This window comes from Falco punctatus (genome assembly GCF_963210335.1).
Source record: "Falco punctatus genome assembly, chromosome: 2".
In the NCBI taxonomy this organism is placed as follows: Eukaryota; Metazoa; Chordata; class Aves; order Falconiformes; family Falconidae; genus Falco; species Falco punctatus.
Genome location: NC_137581.1, coordinates 100,117,564 through 100,136,402, shown reverse-complemented (window position 1 = coordinate 100,136,402; position 18,839 = coordinate 100,117,564). Strand labels below are relative to the sequence as shown.

The following is an 18,839-nucleotide window of genomic DNA, read 5'->3' as shown; positions in this document are numbered from 1 at the left end:
ATCAACTTCAGCAAAATAAAGCAGGGATATTTTTTTTAGACATGTTCTATATAGACAAAAATGCAAGTAGATATTCATATAATTCTGCAGTATATAAGGACAAATATGAATGTAATCGTTGATGTGTACATACACATGTGCTCATATACACATAAGAACACACAGACTCATATGGCAAATAAACCTCAACAGATCAGCTTAAATAATGACTTCTTGTTGCAATGTCCTCTGAAGTATTTTGCAGAATATACCTTTAGTCTCCTTTGAGGTACAGCATCCCAGTCTATAGACCTGAACCATCGATGTCTCTTCACATCATCTGCTCCATTCTTTAAAGAAAAAAAAAAATCAAAATAAGTATTCAGCAAGTTTTACATACACCAAATCATGTATTTCGTAAGAACTGTGGTATCAAGGCAGACTAAAGGTCTACCTTTTTTTCTTTTCTTATGTGATAATCATTAAAAGATTCTACAGAATAAATTCATAGTGCTATATCCCTAGCAGATCCTGAGTCCCAGCAAAAAGATCTGATTTTTTTTTTTTTTTTACAGCATTCTTTTGACACAAGGGAGATCAAGAATAGGCTTTAAAAATGCTCACAAAACCATTCACTGCATTCACTTCTGTTTTCTCCAGCATTTTAGAGTGTCTCTTATTCAGGTATATTTTCTAATTCCTACACTAGTAAAAAAAAAATAACTGAGGGTTGATGGTATCTTAAATAAAAATTGTGTGTGGGAAGCACGTAGTTCTATCAAATATTACAGACGTTTAGTGCCGACAACAAGAGATTCTCAGTACCATTACAAAAGTGTATTTACATAAAAACATTTGTTTTCATTTTAGATATACAGTACAAGGCATATTTGTCTTGTAAAGATTATTCTTTCTGGGCTGACTGTTTTGATTATGTATGCAAAGAATGAAAATGCCTTCTTCCCCTCCCCTCCCCACCCCAGATGAAATTTGGTTCAAGCACAGACTCATTCTCAAGGCATTAAGCACTGGGGAAAAACAGCTGCTTTTCTGTCTCAGGCCTGATCACAGCACAGTTTTAATGCACAGCACTCAAGCTCATACCACATGCAGCTCCATGGAATGAAGCATACCACTTTTTTTTTTTTTTTAAAAAAAAAAAAGAGATTTATATGGAGTGGGACTATCCATGCTCGTATCCAAAGAGGCAACAAGGAGAGTAATTTATCACCCAGTTCCCTCAAAAGTAGACCTTATTGAATGCTTCACCAGAAAATGCCCTACGGAATTTAAGTATTTTTAAACCAAGTAGGATTATGGAAAAGAATCAGATTTCAGAATCACCTCCCATCCCCACCCCAAATTCTGCTTCTAATTAGAAATATTTTTGAATTTGATAGTTTAGCCAATTGTAGGGGGAAACCCCAAAACAAACCAAAACAACCATGGACTAAAAAAACCCAAAGGCCAGCCAAATGCATTTCCCAAAACCCACATTTCAATAAAGCAAGTGCTTTTGCTTTTGTTTTACTTCAAGACTGTCAAAAGATACATAAGTTTTCACTGGTCAGTAACTTTCTAAAATTTCCAGCTTATGAAAAATTGGTTTTAATCCTCCTGCTGTGTCCGTCCCCCCCCAAAAATGTAAAGAATTCTGAAGGATAAGACAAACATTCACTTCTCAGCTTTTCCCACCACTCTTCAAGTTTGTGCCGTAAAAGGCTCTAAAAAGGAACTTTGGACAGCAAATTTGAGCACCTATACTTGTATCAGTATAGTCAAAGAATCCGGATCACTGTGCATCTTTTACCTTATTCACTTATTTGTACCATATACTGCGCTTCGAAAAAAGCAAACCTCTAACCTTCCCTGCCCAGAGCAATGGAAATCTCTGCAGCCTCTAAAAACTAAAAGATTACACAAGCTGATGTAGGTATCTGCAACACTGTAACAACAGTAACAAGTCAGTGAGTATAGGATTAATTTACTCTGCCGGAAGGGTAAATTAACCTACACTGAACTTTCTGTGGTGCTTTGGCTAGCTTGTTAAAGTACCCAAGTTAGTTCACATGCAGCTAACTTCTGACTGCACTACCAACCACAGCTACTGCACAGCTGCAGAATCAACTTGGAATACAGCTGTCATCTTCTTGGCGTTACAAGTAGTACCACATCAGGACATCTCACAGAAGTCACGGGATTGTTTTGTGCTCCTGCTTGACATATCACAGATACAGATGTACTTCTGAGGCAGGCTGGAATGCTAGCTGAGACACATGAGCATATTTTTGTCTAGAAAGCTATTGCCTTCATAAGTCTGTTCAGAATAGGATACATAATTTTTCTTGGCGGAAGACTATTTGACTGTCCTTAATCAGGACAATGACCAAACATCATGGTACTACAACAGCCCTCATGCTCTTTAAAATAGTTTTTAAGCTTCAAAATTGATTAGTGCTCCTTCTGGAATTAAACAATTCCAAGGAAACAACCAAATCAGCTGGCGCCTTGTCTGTCCTACAGTAGGACTTAGCACCATGTTTCGGGTCTAATTAAGTCTTCAAATTAATCAGTAAACAGGTAGGGTTGGTTGTTTTTTCGGTTGGGTTTTTTTTTTGGTTGGTTGGTTGTGTTTTGGTTTTTGGTTTTGTTTTGGTTTTTTTTTTTGGGGGGGGAGCAGGGGGGAGCAGATGTGAGAACAGAGGGAAGGACAGCATTAATCCAGAGAAATAGTAACATAATTTCCAGAAACACACAGTTAAACTTTCCATTTAGGATTGCACAACCAAAGCAATGTATGGGGAAATGTATCTCTCAGAATCAGAACAGTTCAAGGTTTGAAGGGACCTCTGGAGATCATCTAGTCCAACTGCCTGCTAAAGCAGGTTCTCCTAGAGCAGGCTGCACAGAATAGCATCCAGGTGGGTTCTGAATGTCTCCAGAGAAGGAGACTCCACAGACTCTCTGGGCAGCCTGTTCCAGTGCTCTGTCACCTTCAAAGTAAAGAAGTTTTTCCTCATATTCAAATGGAAATTCTTGTGCTGCAGTTGGGCCCATTGCCCCTTGTCCTGTCACTGGGCACCACTGAAAAGAGCCTGGCCCCATCTTTTTGACACTTACCCTAAAGATATTTGTATGCATCAATAAGATCCCCTCTCAGTCTTGTCTTCTCCAGGCTAAACAGGCCCAGCTCTCTCAGCCTTTCCTCATAAGGCAGATGCTCCAGTCCCCCAGTCATCTTCATAGCCCTCTGCTGGACCCTGTCCAGCAGTTCCCTGTCTCTTTTGAACTGGGAGCCCAGCACTGGACACAGCACTCCAGATATGGCCTCAGCAGAGCAGAGTAGAGGGGGAGGATCACCTCCCTCGACCTGCTGGCCATGTTCTTCCTAATGCCCCCCAGGATCCCAGTGGCCTTCTTGGCCCCAAGGGCACCCTGCTGGCTCATGGGCAACGTGCTGCCCACCAGAACTCCCAGGTCCTTCTCCCCAGAGCTGCCTTCCAGCAGGCCAACCCCTACCTAGCCTGTACTGGTGAATGGCGTTATTCCTTCCTAGGTGCAACAACCTACACTTGCCTTTGTTGAAATTCATTAAGCTCCTCTCCAACCAACCATCTAGCCTGTCTGGGTCTTGATGAATGGCAGCAACCTTCTGGTTACAAATTTCAATAGACGTATCTCAATGTATCTTTATTTCAAGCTTACAAAACCAACAGACTTAGAAAAGCTGTCCTACATTCTTCCTAAAGAATTCTTTCAACCTTGTGTCTTGTTCTGCATTACATGTAACATTTTATACTGACCTTCATATTTCCTAATCGTCTTGTCCTGTCAACCACAAGCAGCTTCTTAATAAGGTCTCTGCAGTAAAGAAAACATGTCCTCTGTTAAACAAAAGTAATTTCTTTTTGATTGTTATGCTATGTTACAGATTATGAGCATACTTCCCTTTGACTAGTTAATACTGTGTATAATCTACCCATTCAAGTCCTTCATATTTTAGGACACTTATGAGTGAATGATAAAAAGGAATATCCTGTTCTATAAGGAACTTGCAGAAGTCTTACGAGTTCCTTTTAGACTTTTTCAAGGAACAAAGGAGAAAAACTCTCTCTCCCCCCGCCCCCCCCCCTCCCCCCAGCAAGTAGTACCATATCTTTCTTTCTTTTTATTTTTTATTTTGCTGGGCCTTCCAGATCTCAAACTGGATCTCAAAACCTATTTGGCAGAACACAATTCTAATATATAATATAAAAAAAAACAGATAAAGCCACCGCCTCAACTTTATACACTGACATTTAAATTTTGTGGCAGCTAAATATTCAGAGAAACCATGGAAGAGCTGGCCATCTGCTTAAACCCAGTAATAACTATAAACTAATTTCATTGAAAATGAAAATCCTCCCTTGAGATTCTAGTTCACTGAACAGTTCTACATAAAGCTAAATCAACATTTTAAAAGAGGAACATAAGATTAGAGACATAAAAGGACTGCCATTTTTATAGCGAAGTACTTAAAATATTAAGCACCAAAAAGCTCCAACATAAATCAAAATTAGTATCACAATTTATCAAGGTAGCTTGATTACTTATAAGTTGAGAGAAAAAAATCTGGCTTCGCATTTCTATAAGCAGCTACTTTTTCTCAAAGATTATTTTGCTATTTATTTTTAGAATAGCAGCATTGTGGTCTCATGCATAAAGTACTAATGACAGGACAGAACAAAAGTTTAGCCATCCTTTTTTCTACAGCCTCAAACAGACCTGAGATGCAATACTGTATGAATTGCTAGGCATCTACAGGGTATGGCTAATTCCAGTTTTTAACTTTGCAGAAGGTTTAAAAAAAACTTCAGCTTTATTTACAGAGAAGAATGCAAACATTAATGACACACCTGCCTCTCTCCCTCCCTAACTGTACCACCTACTATTCCAAAACAAAGACAGTATCTTGTCACCTATCCTTGAAACCACAAAAACGTATGCACAGAAACACGTATAAGATGAAGAGTAAATGTGCCAGACTCTTTGAAAAGCTGTAGTATTTGGCAGGAATGTAGTTCCAAAATTCAACTGGAAAAAATACTCAATTGCCAGATAAAAGAAGCATAAAAAAGTCAAGGTAGAAAGCAATTTTTAAAACTCCCATGATAATTCCAGCTAGCCAATGTTAGGATTAGATTAAACCATGTGACTGACTCCTTTTACAGTCACCTTTGCAGAAATACCTCCTCCTAGTTTTTCAGGGAAGACTATTCCTTATGGAGAAGGCTACAAGGCTACAAGAACGGTTATAACCCGATTTTAAAAAAGAAGAACTGAAAAGAAATCCAGAACCCCCAAACTAGATTCACAGGCTATATGACCCAAGATCAATTATGGAGTTTCCTATAACCCAAAAACATTCAGTGGATCCTTCTTTGCTTGCTTCAAAAATTCATCTTAGAAAAGAACAATCAAGGGATGAGCTTGCTCAGCGATACTGTGTTGTCACTAAAGATGAAGACATTTGCTGCATTCAATAGAACAAACATCCATTAAATTGAAACAATAGTTTAGTGCTGCTTTATTACATAATTTATGAAGAATCGTTTGGGTTCACTTTAACATGATCATTTCTAATAGCTACGTTGCTGTATGTATTTGGGTAATGAAATTCTACATCAAGGTCTTCCCAGACCAATAATCATTAATCTGCTGTAGCACTGATGTTTCATTTGGTATTTTCCACAACTGTCTTTGCAAAAGCCCAAAAAAACAAGAACAAAACCAAAAAAACTTACGAACTCATTAGTGACCAAAGAAATTGGTGGAGCATAATTAATACTTATGGTTTATCAGAAATGAAGTAAGATTGTCAGTAGAGTTTTGTGTTATTTTGGAATTTCTGGTTGTTTCATTTATTATCATTATCATGGCAGTAGCTCTTTAAGAAGAGATCTGAACTACTGGTCACATATATCATGGACTTCATGTATACAGGACAAAGGACTCGGAGAAAACATCTGATTAAACTGCAAAGTGACTAACAAAAGGGACAGAGAGCAACATGAAGAGATGCTAGCTCAGGCCAGAAGGAAGAGCACTCACACATGACACACAGCAGTTATACAGCACAGTAAGACAGTGAACACCATGCAGTAAGACAGAAAGCAAAAGTGGTGCAAATTCAAAAGATAAAAAGTGTGGGAAGGTCACAGGGGGCAGACAGAAAAACATCAACCAGTAAGTTTATGTAGTACATCTAGGTAGAAAAGTTTTCTCAGAGTTCAAAAAGGAAAATAGTTTTGCTGCCTGAGAGCAGAGAGTTAAAAGTTCGATAGTTATAAACACCGTATAGCAATAGTATTTCAGAAAGCCTGGATGTGACAGGACCCAAGATAGTCTTCATACTTGCTGAGATACCAACTGATAGGAAGAAGAGAGAGAAAATGTGATAACAAGTAAAGTAACAAGCAGACTATCTTCTTAGGACAAAATAATCCTGGCACTTGCTTTAAGCTAACGGTGCAGAGATTCACAAGACTAGCCAGTTATACATATTGTGGTTTTAAAAAAAAAAGGAAGAGAGGTTGACAGAAATAGATACATTATGGTAACGACTCACTGCAGAAAGCAGGTGAAGCCCCACAAATGAATGAGATCACCCAAAACCAAGGTGTGAAAGGAGGAAAGCCCAACCTAGAATCCCATGAGCCCCTTAAAGGCAGGAGTGTAATGGGAATGAGTTGCCAAGCACACACTAAAAGAACATCTGGATAAGAAAAGCTGGGAAAAAGATGGATCAACAACTATGATGATTAATGTATCCCACAGTTCATTGGCAGTCATGTCTAGACTGAAAAGCAAAACCTGCATATGCATGCTTACTACCATAACTAGGAAACTTCACAGCATCAGACATCTGGATAGTAGAAATCAGTGTTGGTCTTTGAATGTCAAGCACAAACAGAAGCCAACAGCGTCTCTACTTTTAAATGCTTTCACCATGTTAGACAGGTTGCTGGTGATAATAACCTAATTTGAGCTGTTCATCTTCTGGTCACACTCTCATACTTTAGCACACACAATAACTATATGAGATACTCAGTTTTCTTCCCAAGGCAGACTGCGTTAGGAAGATCTGACAATGAGACTACACTAAACTGGAAACAGCATCAAGACAGTAAGGGAAAATTCTGTTAAGAATAGACACAAATATGAGACACAAATCAGCCTAAGGTGATGCAGACATACTTGATTCAGTGCACCTGATGATTTAATGAAGTCTTAACCCCCCCCCCCCAAATGATTATTTCTGCAAGAGAATTCATAAAAGTTCAGAGAAAGTTGGACAGATTTAATTAGGTTTGCCATACAACATGTTATCTACCTAGCGGTGACAGAAAGCAAGTGCCATCTATAAGGCCACTTCTTCAAAACACCTTGAACAATTAACCTGGGAATGTAAGAATAACATCTTGTCCTCACTCACACAATCATCTCTGCTTCTGAGGAGAAACTTCATGTTTAAAATTGCACTTTCTCTGTTCTAATGTTTACTAACAATTATTTCAATTAGGGATTTTTAAATAGGGAAAACAGCATTTCATCTGCAATATACCTGTAATGATTGCAAAATATAATGAATAAAAACCCACACATGCATATATAAGACTGCATATTGAACTGGGGCCCTGGTATCAGAAGTGGAAGTGGATTTTACACTGGAACTTCTAAAGTATCAAGGGTTCATTCAAGCAGTGATGTTGAGAGTGATTTAACTAGTACATATTTAGTGTTTACTTCCTGCTTTCCTAATTTTTTTCACATTAAATTATCCCCTTATATTTCTCCTCCTTTCTTTCTTCCAGGCATCAACCTGCTACCAATGAGCTTTGTACAAGGTAGAAAAGCACTTAATATGCCAAAATATGCAGAAAAGTAACAGAAGCGGATACTATCTTACAACCCTAGCTCCAGCCTGAAGTCTACCAAACATAATTTTTCTTGGACTGCAAGAGTAAATGTAATCTATAATATTTTCCAAATTGGTGTTTTAGAAAAATCAGAATCTGGTATCTGGTCTTCTATGAAGGTCCTTCAGAAACAGTGCTCAGGAGGTGTTTAGAATACAAAAGACAGCATCGGGAGTCATTGACTTACTTTACATATAAATCCAAATGCCTCGGGAAATCTATTTTGCCAGCAAGAATCTTCTGATATATACCAAATGGATTGTCATCAAAAAATGGAGGAAACCTATTTTAATACAGCAAATTTTAGAGGTTAGAAAAACAAATTTCTAAAAATCTTATAAACACCATTATGTTATAGTAATTGCCCTCAGAAATCATTGATTATATCGTTCCTTCAAATACTACAGGTCAAACAAATACTAACCTCAAAACAGAAAACATTTTTGTATGCAACACACTGAATACAGAAATAAACTTGAAGTAATACAGGAGAGATTTGTGTTACATTAATACAGTAAAAATACCAATTATGAAACAAATTTTAAGTGTTAAAGTAAAAAATGCTTTACCCTTCTCTGTAAAACCCAAGGGTATACTTTCCAAAACAGCATTACCATTTTTGATCTTTGTCCTGTAACTGCAGGCATACCCTTATTCACTAGTTTCTATCTAAAGTCTCAAAGGATCCTCACATGAATAGATTGTCCAGTTCAGTTATTTATTGTACTTGAATTCATGTATATGAGAAGGTTTGAAACAGACAACTATTCAGAAGCTGAAATTCTCTTGAAGCGCAGCTTTCTTTCTGTGCTGGACAGATAAAGTACTTATTTCATAATCTTCCTCAGATGATCAGTAAATCCAGATGCAATTAAAATTCTACAATATTTTCTAGAAAGTTCTTCATGCAGTTATGAGCTAACAGAGACTACTTGTCCCACAGCTACAGGAAGAACTGAATGTTTTCCGTTGTGCTTCCTTCACTAGTGTAATACATACCCTGATTACTGCAAGGGGCTCAGGGGTATAGGTGTGTCCATACAGTTGTTGTAAGCAGCTTAGCCCAAGTGCCCACAGGCTTTCAGAGTGGCAGTCACCTTTTTAGAAGTTGTCACAGGAAACATTTTAGGGGAATGGAATAACTAACTACTCGTTTACTAATCTCAGTCCCACCTTGACTTCTGTAACATGACCAAAGCATCCCTCTACTATGCTTCTGTCTCAAGCCTCTCTACAGAATAGAAAAAAAGGGATTTTGCACATTAACCAGACTAATAATGTCCAACCACTATTGCAGTCCAATGTTTTAAGACATTTTCATATCTCCCCAGTGTTTTATAATTACTTTCTAAGAGAACTTAACTGCATATGTATACACACAAATATGGTGCTAGTGACATTGGAAATCATTGGTAACACAAAAAAGGGCGAAAACAACATTTCCTCATTTCACATTCTTTCCTTAATTTTATGCTACTCAAACTAGCTTATTCCTCAACAAATACTATACATTATTTCCACTAAGTGCTGTCAGAAGTATTAATTTCTTCATTAATCAGCTGACAGTCAAGGGGATTAGCATTTCCTTTGAAATACTGTAAAATTCAGCCGCAGACAAAACCAAATTCCATCAGAATAGTTAAGTAAAACTGTCTGTATGCATGAAGTAAAAAAAAGGTAGTACTTCAAACAACAGAAAAGCATGACAAAACTATCTGGATAAAGAAAGACTGAAGAACATTTGTTGGTGTTGTTCAGAAGGCCAAAGCAGTTTCATTATGAAAAACTGAATAAACTTGGCTAGAAAGAAACTGGACAATGTAAGAATCTCAGGAAAAAAAAAATATTTGTGGGTTTATGAATTCTTGCTTTGACACTAAAAAACAAGCAAAATGTGATCGATATTTAAGATGCATAAAAACTTTCCACATCATAGAGACTATCATATAAAGTTTCTTTTTTAGTCAGGCAACATTATATCCTTCACATCCTCTGAAGTTGACAAATGGTACACTCAATTTCCAATTTTGTATTTGTTATTAGATATTAGCATCTATAAATGCAGAAAACAATTAGAACGAGACTTTATAACTATGTATGACAAAGGTAATCTGCAGTAAGTGGACTCAAATGAAATGCAAGGTTTTTTCTTCCATCTCCAAATATCCTGTACACTACTGAGGTGTCACATCAAGAATAAGAAGCGTGTATAAATTTAGACAATACTTATACATGTTTAAATGCTCTTTGTGTTCCCACTTTGAAAATCTGAAATTACTATGTTTAGAATTCTTGAAATTTAAATCACAATTGGCTATATAATAATTTAATGGCAACACTGCTTGAAGTGTATTTGAACTGCATGCAAAATTAGAATACCTTTGAAAGACTGCATAGTTTTCTTATGGACAAACCAAGTAACTTGACTTTTCTATTACTTGTAAATGTCAATCTTCAACACACCACAAATTATAGATAAAACAGTGTAAGTATTCTGCTGGAAGCTACCTAATAAATCAGCAGCCCCCTTGCCTTGAGTTTCAAACTGTCTTCACACCATAATACAAACATCTGCCTTGTTTCCAAGAACTGAAAAGAAACTAATATATATATACATCTGTGTATGGGACAACAGCTGCAAACCATTCCTTTTGCTAACTGATGCATAACAACAGCGCTGACATTGGTCCCAAAGATAACAGATATTTTTAGCACTCCAGAAGAGAAACTGTAGAACCTCAAGGGAAAACACACAGGTCTGAGAATATGAAACCGTAGACAAGAACCATTAGCTACCTATAACAATAGACCAGCACATCACATATGACCATCAAAGCAAGAAAGAGAAACACAAAGGCCCCATTAAATGAGAAAATTCAGTTAGCTACACATCTCTAATTATACGTATCTAATTATACCTGTACAATTATGACCTGACATCTAACATTAAATAACAAGTATATTTTCCTCTACCATAGATTGTAACAGAACACATATTCAAAATAAATAATACAGTAATAAAATGAAACTAAGTAAAATATAAAATACATATATTAAAATAAATAAAATATTTAAAGTCTTTTTATTGATGGTTTGTTTATCTTGCTTAGATTAACTCTGTGAACTTGATATTACTAATATGTTCTGTAAAGATATCTTCTCACCCCTGGTTTTCCGTGTTCTTTCTCCTTCCTATTATTTTATTATCTTAAATCTAAATGGGACCTTGCCTTAAATCTAGTGTGTGCAGAACTAAAATTCCATGGGCCTCTAGAGATTAAGCCAGAGAAATAAGACACTGCAGAACAGGAAAGTGAAACCACACTTGTTTGTTTGTTTTTAGAGAGACTATTTCCTTATGCACACATCTACCAATTCTTCTCAATTGCTTTTGGGGTTCACAGAGAGCAACTTCAGGAAATTACTACCAAATGTCTTGAGTAATTTACTTGCAGACAATAACTAAGTCTTGAAGTCAGGTTTTGTTCACTTTCAAATAATTTTCATATTTCTTAAATCTTCTTTGAATGTCAAGGTATAAAGTTACCTAGGACTGTTTTTGCATTAAAAGCCTTAATAGTAAACATCAAACCACATTTTGAGTTGAGGAAACATATCTTAAAACACTATTGCCAACAACAGCAAAAAGCTGATAAAATGCTAACAGCATATGCCCTATGCAACAACCTGCCCTCCTGAAGAAAACCCACACATGCCACAATCCTTGCCCCACTCAACCCCAAAACCTCAGAATCTTAAAAATACTAAGCAAGTAGTATCAATCTATGCTCTCCACCTCCCCCATCAATAAAAACCAACCAAACTAAACCCTCCAAACAAAGGAACCCAAACAAACAAATGTGTGGAGTCCCTACCCCAGCCTTGTAAAGGGACTCACCCGAACACTAGAAAATAAAAAGCAGCATTCAATCATTATGGAGAGCATGTCTACACAAACACTGTAACTAAATCCGTTAAAAATCACTTGCAGCAGGCAGCTGCTCTGTCAATCAGCCTACATCTCAGTTGCCTTTTAGAAATGTGCAATTTCTTTCTGTGCGTTAAGACTCCCTAAAGCCAAAGTGTTTATATTGAGCTTGGGGGAATCCAGATCCCATCACTTGAGTCAGATATTATCAGGCCATAGAAGATCCTACACAGAAATGATTGCAGCTGCTCCCTTTTTTTAATGACAAATATATACCTGTCATATTGCAGCAGAATATATAGCAGTCATACTTCAGCACCCTGCATTCTTGAGGTCTCATTGAACAGAGATGAGATCTTGCTTGACTGTCACGTGTAGTCAGTATGTTAACTTTGGAAACCATGTTTCTATTAGTGCTCAAGTAAAGAGAATCCTATCAACATCTCTGTGAGGCACTGAAAGGAAAACCACCCAAACCCCATTTACACTGAGGCCACACAAACCAAAGAGAGCGGTCCCGCTGAAACCTGTGGCAGGAAGGTAAATCACTCAGACTACAGCTGGGAGACTGCAGCACCTGCACTCCTGTTACAGCACCAGACACTTTAATCTACAGTCTTCATGCTGTCTAGGACTAATATTAGTGGCAACAAGGCTGCTGGGAATCTCTTGCTCCTTTCATCCCTCTGAGAAGGATTCCCTTGACCAATCTGGGCCGCTCACCCTTACAGGGAATGGTTGAAGAAAGGTAAAGCCTGGCTGCTGCACAGATCAGCCTACATAAATAATGACTTTTTATTAGACCAGTCAGCCAAGCCTGTCTGGGTCAGCAGGGAACTATTAGTATATTCTAATGCTCTTTCTGTCCAGAAATTGCCTTAAAAGTAAATGCATATGTAAGCCTGCAGGACATTAAGAAAGTAAGCAGCAGCAGCAGCAGTGCAGTCCTAGGATAAAGATTTGATGCTATTGGGTGAAAGAAAACATGCAAGGGATCGAAGCTCTGAAGTAATCATCTATTGGGAACTGTCTACAATCTGATGAGCTTGTCCAAACACCAGAACAGTCATCAATGTTACCCTGAACTGACAGTACTGTAAAGAGGAAAGGAAGAAGAAATCCACACAGGGAAGTTTTTGTTCCAACCATTCTATGGAGTTGCAGATCTAGAATGAAAGGCCACAGAGGCAACTCAACGCAGACTCAGGGAGTGAGAAGGTACAGAGCACCCTGGGCCTGGAACCAGAAAGATCTAACGACTATGAAACCAAACTGATGAAATATGCTATGATTCTTCCAAAGCTATGAAAGCCTTGCTTTCACCTGCATTTGTTCTACTGCACCAGCCATGGCAAAACTCATTTCATTCAAAGTTCCCACTTCTTTTTTCCCCAAGTACCTTCAAACGATACAGCCCAGACAAAAAACATGCAGACGCCTTGTTCAGTACACAAGCAGAATTTCACATTCTTTCTAAAACAGCTATTTATTTTACAAAGAGTATTTATTTTATGAAATGAAGCTTTTACATATCTAATTCTTAAAGTCAGAAACAGGTGATTATATTAATGCTACAAAGTCTCTCTTCAGTTTGAATTTGTATCTTTTGGAAACATTGCTTATCAAGCAAATTCCAAAACATCAGAATTAGTGTTTGAGCAAACTGATTTCCCAACAGACCTTTTAAGATTTTCCCTGTTCTTTTTTCTTTGTCTTAAAGAAAACCAGTGTTCTGTAGTGATACAAACTGTACTAATAAAGTCTTCCTACTTGCCACTATGCATTTTTACAGACTAAAGGTCTCACCACAAATACTATTTCACTATGCTAGAAATCAATTACAGAGGTTTCAAAAGATAACTAGTAGTCCTCTTCTTTACCCTTTAAATATAAAGGATTTTATGTACAAAAATCCAAACTTCAACAAAATCTGATGTTCCAAAACAGATAAGGAAAAGAGCAGCTGTTAAAAGTGTTAAGTAAAAAAAAAAAAAATAAAAAAAAAAAAATCAAACCACCCAACAAACAAAACACAAAACAATCCACATAACAGCGTTGTTCTGTATAACCTTCCAGTTTCTTCAGAGGCAAAGATGAGATTGGTGTATCAGTAATAAATTTAGGCCAAATTTGCTATTCTGAATATCATAAACAGAACTAGTAAAGCATCCTGTATTACTGTATTACATAATATTGCTGTGATATAGTAATCATTATCACTTACCCTGACAACATCTCAAATATAAGAATTCCTAGGGCCCACCAATCCACAGCTCTTCCATGGCCTTTGCTTTGTATAACTTCTGGTGCAAGGTACTCGGGAGTGCCACACAGCGTCCATGTCCTGGGAGGAAAACAAGAACCAAAACCCACAAAACAAAACCAGACTGAAGTGAAACTGAAATAACAGTAATAGAAAAAAAAAATAAATCACACACACACATAGAAAGTACCCAACATATATCTATGTGTTTATTGTACAGAGAAATAAGAGAAAAAATAAAGACTTCTACAAGATCTAAGATTGCTTTGACAATGCTCTCCAATTCTACTACAACAGATATATACGGAAATTAAGATACTTCTAGACTGCAGGGCATATCTGTGCACAAGAGTATCCTGACTGCTGTTGTAGTAGTCTATCCATTAAGGCTTTGAAATTATTAACAGTGGTTTTCGTCCTGTAAGCTGCAACCCCTGGGAGTTCATGGACTGCTTCTGACAAGCCCAGCAAAAGGCAAGCTTACTGGCCTTTGCCAGCAAAAGGAAAAATTCTTAATTAGAAAAAACAAAGGGAAGAGGGGGGATAAAAACCAGCAGTTTAAATCAGTAAATAGCTGCAGACATAACTAAGACTGTAAAAGTAATCCAAGTGATGTTTTTCAAATAGTATTGAAATATAACCTGTCACCACATCCAAAATATTCATTAAAATAAAAAATATTTTGTATTTTTAACTACTTAAAAATAGGTACAAGGTGTAGTTAAGCAAGGGTGAGATATGTAAATAGTACTATTTTTGATATATTTTAATGCCATTTTAATTGTAACTTTCTTACTATAAGCTCAGGATATAAAAGTGTTACATTGCTACCTAACTGAAGCTAAGTAGTTAATGTTTACAAAGACCAAATTAATATGTTAAAGAATGTTTCGAAGCCATTTCTTTCAGAAATGTGAACTCTTTGTAAAAATACCCATGTAGAATTTGCCTGGCTTCACTACCTTGACTTATATTTAAATATGCATTACAGAAAAAAATGTTCTTTCATTCTACGCTTCCCTGATAGCAAGTCAGAAGATGAGACTGAAAAAGTGCTCACCAACTCAAAAGCGGGTGATGTAGCAGCACAGAATAAGAAAGTAAAAAGCGCACTGCATTTTAAGAAGAATTCTAATAAAATATGACAAATAATACAGTTACTATATTAATGGTCACTGCACACAATTCCTAACTTGCATCAAAAGAAACCGCTTTATTTGTGAGTGCAAGAAGAATCTTCTCCAAACAAACTGGTAACATGGGCCTGAACAAATGCAGTAAGATGAACAGCAATCACCTTTAGAAGTAATACATACTCCTTTCAACTTCCAGTTTTTCCTACCACAGTTCTGCTAAACTTAACAAAACTTCTTTTTCCTAACAGTAAACAGATATTCAAGATGCACCTTATTGAATCTCAGACTGCTTTAACGATTAAATAATACATTTTTCTGAGATTGCAGAATTATTTTAAACAGCTTTTGGGTGTTTTTTTATTTCCTTTTGTTTGGTTGGATTTTTTAAGCCTTAGCCTTGATTCATAAAAACACTTAAGAGAAGCTGTACAGCCAGCCACAACTTTAAGTGAAGATCTATGACGCATAGAGTGGAATTCCTTCAAGCTTGATTTTCATATGGCAAAAGCTAAATTACTCCAGCTAAACTGTTAGAATGCATTAGACATACTATGCATTCATGTGCTCCATGGTTCTTGAAAGTTGAAACTACATTCATTACTAGTGTAAAGGCTACATCTTCAATTTTTTTCATGAAAAGGTGGCATAATTTTAATTGCTAGAAAATATAAATTCTCATTTTCCAAATCAAGCACGCTCAAGAAAATTCTTACATATAGTGCTGCTTTACACACCACTGCCATCTAGCAGTTGCCTAGATCAGGACTAGGTAATTAAGAAAACCAGCAAACTATCTTTTACAACAAAATAGTCCCCTCTCCCGCAAATTTAAAAAGGTGTATTACAATCCATCATATGGATTTTTATTTATACAGATTTAGCCAGCTCTGCAAATGAAGCAGCTGCCAGTTCTACTGTATTTGTGGAGAAGGGCTGTACAAATCAGGCAGACAGGGCAGGCACACTGATTTTAATGGACAAGGTAGACTGTTTGCAAGACAATGCCCCACAATGGTTATTCTTTTCTTCCCGAAAATTGCCAACAGTATGAATGCATAAATTCAGCAAAGATACAGTCTTCATCCCTTATGAACATCACTTACATGCAAGAAAAATCAGTCTAACATTGGGCCATGACTTCTAGTACCCACATAATTTGCTGGTGACAATGTAACTAAAATGACCCTCTATTACCATACAGGGCAATAACAAGATATTTATTTTTTTTATTCAAGAAAAAGGAAAACCACAGATTAAGGAAAAGCCAACATAACCTGGAGTCCTCTATCTGCATTAGGAAAAAAATTATTACCACCACCAGGTCACCACCTACTTCTCTTAATTTCGATCAAGAAATGGTCCTAAGTACACAAAAACTTGGAGGAAGCTCAAATTCTTTGTCAAGTTGTGTATTCGTGCCATGAGATCATGAGTTGTATTTCTTCTTTTGTTGATCATGAAACAAATTATTTAATATTTTGGAAAACACATCAAGTAAATTCCATAAAAAGATCAAATTATCTTAAGTATTTTTTAAAATCTTTACTATTTCCTGACTTTTGCATATTCCTCTCAAAATTCAGATCATCCTTTTGAAGATAAATGATAAAGTAGAAAAATAAGAATAGACTGCTTCCTTTAAATTGCTTCAGAAAGTCCACTGCTCTGGGTTTTAAATATAAAAGCTGAAATACAGGCAAGCAATAGCTGATAAAGCTGAACATGCAATTTTAAAACATGAAAATAAAGCAAAGAATCTACTTTGGTCACAAAGGTAAGCCATAAAATTATATTTGCAGGACTTGTTAACACTATTATTTGAAGAAATTAAGTCTCCATAGTTAACGTATTTTAGTGTTCTGTACCATTCAGCATACACCTCTGTAGTCCCTGGACAGGCTTCTTGTGTATGAGCCAGATACTAACAACATCCTTTTGGCGTTCTCTTCTGCAAGTTTCTCCGTAATTGTATTCAATGGAAATGGCTTTGTTTCCTGCCCACAAGTTTGTTCTGCAAGACATTCTGGATTCTACATTGACAAACAATACACTTTGCAAACAAGACTTGCTGTGTCTTGTTTTTTCTCTTCAATCCACTCTGCAAAGCAGTCATGAAGCACATCCAGCTTAAGCAACAGTGCAGAAGTATCCCCAGTATCTTTAAGGTTAATCACTTCTCTAGTTTCTAGGAAGACTTTAATTGTTTAAAATTGTTGGAGTTTGTTTGTTTGGGTTTCTTTAGGAATGTAAACTGAATAAACTAAATTTAACAGCAAATAACATTCCTCAAAAAAACAAACAAACAAAAAAACAACCCCAAACAAACATTCAAAGTCCTATCTACCTAAAACTTTCATAACATTCTGAGTGAAATCTGTGCATTAAAAAAAGAAAAAATAAATCTAGGAACTTTACTTTTGTGCTTCTCTGAAAGAACACTGGAATTAAAAAAAAAAGCAAACAAAAAAACCACCACAAAAAACAAGTGAGAAAGATCAGAAACATATTTAATGTATATACTATACTCCAAAAGTGGCATGAGCTTTCCAGAAAAAGAAAAGTCTAAAACTGTAATAGCTGTAAAGTTCCAAGCAAATCCTTTGTACATCCTTCAGGTAACAATCATATATAAATAACCCCTCCCCATCTTCTTTCTTGACAATAAGCTTTTTTTAAGGTAGTGGCACATCTATTTTATGTGAGTGTACTTCCAAGAAACTGAAAAGGTTAGTAAGTCTTCAGTTAAACACCACCAAGGCACGAAAGAGAAGAAATAAATAGCAGTTGAGACAAAGACACACTGTTTTGGAGCAAAATTTACAAGTTTTAAAAGAACACTATGACCAAGAAGGGAGGACAAGGATAAACAGAAGAATGTATCAACAAGGAACAGAAGGAGACAAGAAAACCTCCTCTCTTTCCTCTTTCTCTGAAAAAAAAATAATTAGTGTCTAACCGTTCAGAAAATCTACTGATAAGAAGGCAAATACGCATGCTGCTTCCCACAGCGGGAACATAAGCTACAAGCTGGTCACTCTCTCTAGAGCTGGTTATTGTACATGAACATGGTGAACACTTTACCCTTTCACGTATGGTAATGGAGAGAAAGTAAAATGCGCACAGAAAAATCTCGATTAAGCAACTACAGACTCATGGAAGTTATTATGTATCAAGAATGTGTAACTATATTTAAGGTCTTCCGCAGACCATGTTTTATTTTACATATTATGTCTTTTCTTGTCTAGGAATACATTTGTTGGTCCTAAGTGGCAGGACTCCTCACAGCTGTTTGAAAAACATATATAATTTGTTTTATTTTTTCAGTTCCTATACACTATATATATGCAGATATATAAACACATAAGGTTCAGGTGTACAGATTTTTTTGTCATTTTTATGCACAGCAAACTTTATACTCTTGATCAAATACTCTATGAAACAAAATAACCTACTAAAGTGCATTAGTGGATAAGTTGCTGACAACTGCATATTTTTACAGTGACAAAAACAGCATTGTGAAAATGACTGCAGCTAGTGGAGAGAATACAAGGTAGTTGCAAAAAAAACCAAAACAA

At 36.5% G+C, this 18,839-nt stretch overlaps 1 protein-coding gene across 8 annotated transcripts in view; it reads right to left on the bottom strand.

The window, feature by feature from the left end:
• The window catches only part of PRKX (protein kinase cAMP-dependent X-linked catalytic subunit), a 137,721-nt gene that overhangs the window by 81,650 nt on the left and 37,232 nt on the right, over positions 1–18,839 (bottom strand). For all 8 annotated transcript variants that reach the window (XM_080375477.1, XM_080375476.1, XM_080375480.1 and 5 more), the window contains exons 4-7: positions 14,090–14,209; positions 8,125–8,220; positions 3,783–3,840; positions 252–329 (exon numbers count right to left, since the gene is read on the bottom strand). In XM_080375477.1, coding sequence (XP_080231603.1) covers positions 252–329; positions 3,783–3,840; positions 8,125–8,220; positions 14,090–14,209 — 352 coding nt within the window. The remainder of the gene's footprint in view (positions 1–251; positions 330–3,782; positions 3,841–8,124; positions 8,221–14,089; positions 14,210–18,839) is intronic.